We start from the raw sequence: 4,740 nt of genomic DNA, 5'->3' as shown, positions 1-4,740 counted from the left end.
GGTCTCTTAGTGAACGAGGCACAGCAGCGAATCCGTGCTGTTTTAAAAACTTTTTTCAGAACAAAGCAAACCTAAGGCATAGCCATACCCCGCAGAAAACTTCGAAAACTGCGCCTTGAAAAGTGAAGCCAAAAGGATACGAGCCTCTTTCATTATCTCTCTGGCACGTATTAATGGTTAATAATACTGTATTTTTTAATACACAAAAGAAGAGAATAGTGGCATCGCCCCGTGTGCCCACCCCCAGAGCTAACAGAGCAGCCGGGCCAGGGGGCCAGGGCCAGGGCTGAGCTGCCCGCCGGGTTCCGGGGTGGCGCTGGCCAGGGTGGCCGCGGGCGCTCCCTCGCCATGGCCTAAGCCCGAGGCCGCTCCCCAGGCAGATTCTAGCCTCAGGCACTGCAGAGCCCGCGGCCCTCGCCAACAAACCCGTTACACCCACGGGACCTCGCACCCTGGAACGCGCGCCATCCCTGGGTCTTCCCTGCGCCCTGGACCCGAGGACACGGCTGGAGCGTCCCCCTACCACCGAGAGGAGGGCCTAGAGCAGACAAGCCCGCCCCGCCGCTCCTCCCAGGCGCTTCTATCCCGGAAGTTGATGCCGAGCGCAGATCGCTTGCCGCTTGCTAGCTGTGTGGGCTGAGAGGTCTGGTAGGGCTGAGCTTGCGAGAGGATCAACATGCCTGTGAGTTGTTTACATCGGGCTCCGGGTTTGTTTTGGGCTTCTTTACCGAGGGTCATATGGGACGGATGAGTCCGGGTGCCTCTCGGGCCTGTAGTGTCCGAGAGTGGCGAGGCGGCTCCGGTTGCGCAGCGTCTTCGCGCGTGGCGGGCATGTAGTGACTTGCCCGGTCAGCGCGGCGCGGCTGGCCCTGCGGGGGCGTGGGCTGCAATTCAGAGGCGGTGGCTGGGAGGGGAACAGTTCTCTGTGTAGCTTATGAGCGGTCTTGGTTTTTGAGGGTGCCCCTGAGGTTGTGATCTTTCGGTCTTTTTGCTTTCCCAGTGCTTGGTGTTTCTCGCCCCCTCTGCCTTCTTTCGGAAGCGATTTCCTACTTGTTTTCCTTTTAAAAACTGTCCTCGTTGTTGCCTTATATATTAATTCCGTCACGGACGGTCGCTCAGCAAGAATTCCTGTCAGCTCAGCTGTTGAGCCACAGGAGCAAAAATCACCCAGGCGCTGACGTTCTCTGGTCTACTTCAGCAGTTTCTACTCTAAGCGAGTCCACAGTCGGGGTCACTTTCTTTGCTTAGCACCTCGACTTCGCGCAGTTTTCATTGAAGACAGTTCATTACGCAGTTGAGTAAAGAAGGACAGAGTTTGCCTTACCATATGTTTCCTGATCGTCCGAAAGCCCTCTTCTAGGGACTTGGAGAACACAAGTATTATGAAAAGTACTGATGAAGGTTATTAACAGGTTTCGAAAAATAACTTTACTATCTGACGTGTTGCTTCTGCCGAGGATGACCGTTATTCCTGTTTTTGCATGTATATTTCATGTATGGTTAAATGTGCCAGCATTGTGGCTTAAAACTAATAGTAATAATATGCTTCTTTGTTCAGTTGGCTAGAGATTTACTACATCCGTCCTTGGAAGAGGAAAAGAAAAAACATAAAAAGAAACGCCTAGTACAAAGTCCAAATTCTTACTTTATGGATGTAAAATGTCCAGGTAAAATTTGAAATCTTAATTCCTTTACTAAGGAAAATTTCTGTAGGGATTGCTAGTGTGGTGTGTATAGTTAAGATACATTAGAACCCTCTGTTGAGTAGAAGTGGGATTACAGAATTGGAAATGTCAGGGACATTTTAATAATAAATGTACTGAAACCATTGTAGAAACATTTCGGGGTAAGTAAAAACGGGCATTCAAAGGGGATATGCCATTTGACTTAGCAAGTCTTGAAGCTCTTCAGATGATGAGTTTTCTATTTCATGATACAAAGAAAAGTCTGTTGATTCTTCAGTCTAAAGCTGTGCTGCCCAATACAATGGCCATTAGCTGAATGTGGCTACTGAGCACTTGTGGATAATCAAAATGTGGATACTCAAAATAGAGATGTTCTTTAATTGTAAAATACTCACTGGATTTTGACGATATAGCACAGAAAAAAAAAACATTGATTACATGTTGAAATGATATTTTGGAAATATTAAGTTTAATGAAATATATTATTGATTTTACCTGTTTTTAAAAAATTTTGTGTCACTGCTAGAAAAGTTTATGTTACACATGTGGCTTGCTGTTTCATAGCACTAAAGTTACTAGTTTTTTTACATATTACCAGAAATGTCGAACAGGTGCTGTTTTCCTCTGCTTTTCACTTTTAACATTGCCTTTTTTTTTTAGGTTGCTACAAGATCACCACGGTTTTCAGCCATGCTCAGACAGTGGTTCTTTGTGTAGGTTGTTCAACAGTGTTGTGCCAGCCTACAGGAGGAAAGGCCAGACTCACAGAAGGTATATCATTTGGCATTCTCCAACCCAGTGATGAGATTGATGATTATAAATGTCTCTATCTTCACTGAAAAGTTTAAAGAAATCTTAATGATTACCAAAATAACTTATCTTTCATTGTGTGCTTTCAGTAAAGAATGCCCTGTTCAAATGGATATATTTATACTCTTGACCTTGCAGTGAACTCCACTGACTTATTTTTCTTAGTTTAGAACACATTTATTCACTTAATTTGCTTAACGTGGAATAAATTAAATCAGAATAGAAGCAAAAGAATACATGTTATAGGACATACAGATTTATTTATTTATTTATTTTATTATTATTTTTTTTATTAGGAGTCTCGCTGTGTCGCCCAGGCTGGAGTGCAGTGGCGCCATCTCGGCTCACTGCAACTTCTGCCTCCCCGGTTCAAGTGATTCTCCTGCCTCAGCCTCCCGAGTAGCTGGGACCACAGGCGCATGCCACCATGCCCGGCTAATTTTTTTGTATTTTTAGTAGAGATGGGGTTTCACTGTGTTAGCCAGGATGGTCTTGATCTCCTGACCTCATGGTCCGCCCGCCTCGGCCTCCCAAAGTGCTGGGATTACAGGCATGAGCCACCTCGCCGGCCAGGACATATAGATTTTTAAAACCATATAGAATTTTAAAATTTCTCTTACAAAATTTTGTTCCATATGTATTTAGTACATATAATAGTTTTTTTTATCATTGCCAGCTAAGCAACAGATAGCTAATATGTAAGTTAAAATGCCAGAGGTTTTATTTTTATGAGCAACTGCAGTGATTAATATAAAAATCTAATTTTAATTCCTCTTTCACTTTAGTGCAATAAGAAAAAAAAATTATATATATAGTTTCCATAGTAATACTTGTAAATTTACAATTCCATAATGATGTTATAAATTTGCTTGTGATATTTTGGGGAGCTGTAAGTTCCATGCTCTCACTGGAAGAGTTCAAGTGGATTGGCAGCAAATCCGAGATCTATTTGGTGTGACCTGGTGAGATCTAAATATGGAGTCAGCACATGATATTTTAAGAGTAATATTGCTAAGTATACTTGTGAGATTTTTGAAACAAAGTATGTCATGTCATGATTTTGGAATTTAGTGCCCATATGCTGACAGATGGTTTAATGGGTCTATCTGTTCTAGAGTTTTCCTAATAGGTCTGAAAATACCTCTAATCAAAATTATTTACTTGAGAAAAGTATTCAGAATAGTTCCTAAAAATTAAGAGTATATCTTCTGACAGCTTACTTGAAACAGTCTTCACTGTTGAATTCAGGCTCATGGTCTTAAGTAGACTTCATTATAGCATTTGAGAAACAGGAGTGACACTTATAGTCATACCAGAGTAAACTCAGATATGATAGATGTATTATAGCAAATTTCTGTTATAAAAGGATAAATAATCTGTATATGAGTATTAATCCAATATTCTTAAAACTTCAGTATTTTACTTAAAAGTACTTTTTGTCATTAAAATTATAGCAAAGGTAGAATGCACTTGTTTAATATACTCTCATGATTCTTTTGCAGGGTGTTCATTTAGAAGAAAGCAACACTAATGATTCAAACAGCTTCCTGAATTTTGTGTTGTCTCACAGAAAGCCTTATCATAAATTCCATAATTCTAATTAATTTACCAAGATAATGTAATTACATTTGGTTTTGTAAGGTATACAACAGTAATCTCCTATTTTGGTGTCAGTTTTTCAATAAAGTTTTGATTATGGGCAAATCCCCTCTTTTTCTTTTTTCTTTTTAAAATATATTTGAGTATGCCATACATTTATATATATGGTGTATATGAATTTGGTTTAAACATTTTAAAATTTATTCTGATTAGTTTGTGTCTTTTTTTGAGAGAGAGAGTCCTGCTCTGTCACTCAAGGAGTGCAGTGGTGCGATCTCGGCTCACTGCAACCTCCGCCTCCCAGGTTCAAGCGATTCTCTTGCCCTGTCCTCCCAAGTAGCTGGGATTATAGGCACACACCACCATGCCCGGCTAATTTGTGTCTCATTTTCAAGAGTAGAAACCCTAAATATTTTATTTTCATTCCTTTTCCAAATTGCTATGAATGGGATTAAAGGATTACAAATGTAAAGTCTATTATTTGTGAATTCTAAATGTAGTTCTGCTGTTGTACCTGTGGAAACATCATAAAGAATTACATATTTTGCACATCCTGCACGTGTACCCCAGAACTTAAACTATAATGAAAAAGAATAGTTTCAAAAAAATACATATTTAACACAGTAACGATCACAGTGTAATGCCT

The 4,740-nt window shown here is 40.7% G+C and overlaps 1 protein-coding gene across 2 annotated transcripts; it reads left to right on the top strand.

The window, feature by feature from the left end:
- Positions 1 to 245: 245 nt before the first annotated feature.
- Positions 246 to 4,199, top strand: RPS27L (ribosomal protein S27 like). Of its 2 annotated transcripts, XM_054451106.2 has the most exons (4): positions 246 to 682; positions 1,559 to 1,667; positions 2,346 to 2,456; positions 3,998 to 4,199. In XM_054451106.2, exons 1-4 carry the CDS (start codon positions 677 to 679, stop codon positions 4,024 to 4,026), a joined length of 255 nt encoding a protein of 84 aa, XP_054307081.1. In that variant the 5' UTR covers positions 246 to 676; the 3' UTR covers positions 4,027 to 4,199. The 2 variants fall into 2 exon arrangements, with proteins under 2 accessions (XP_054307081.1, XP_054307080.1); XM_054451105.2 differs by having other exon boundaries at positions 361 to 682; positions 2,346 to 4,199.
- Positions 4,200 to 4,740: the final 541 nt, after the last annotated feature.

This window comes from Pongo pygmaeus, chromosome 16 (genome assembly GCF_028885625.2).
Source record: "Pongo pygmaeus isolate AG05252 chromosome 16, NHGRI_mPonPyg2-v2.0_pri, whole genome shotgun sequence".
Lineage (NCBI taxonomy): Eukaryota > Metazoa > Chordata > Mammalia > Primates > Hominidae > Pongo > Pongo pygmaeus.
The sequence above is the reverse complement of the archived record's forward strand: the minus strand, read 5'-3'. Positions and strand labels throughout refer to the sequence as shown.

Bases quoted from the DNA above. Each gene is read 5' to 3' on its own strand.
- RPS27L (XM_054451105.2), top strand. The intron at 1,668-2,345 runs GTAAAATTTGAA...TTTTTTTTTTAG, and splicing joins TATGGATGTAAAATGTCCAG to GTTGCTACAAGATCACCACG.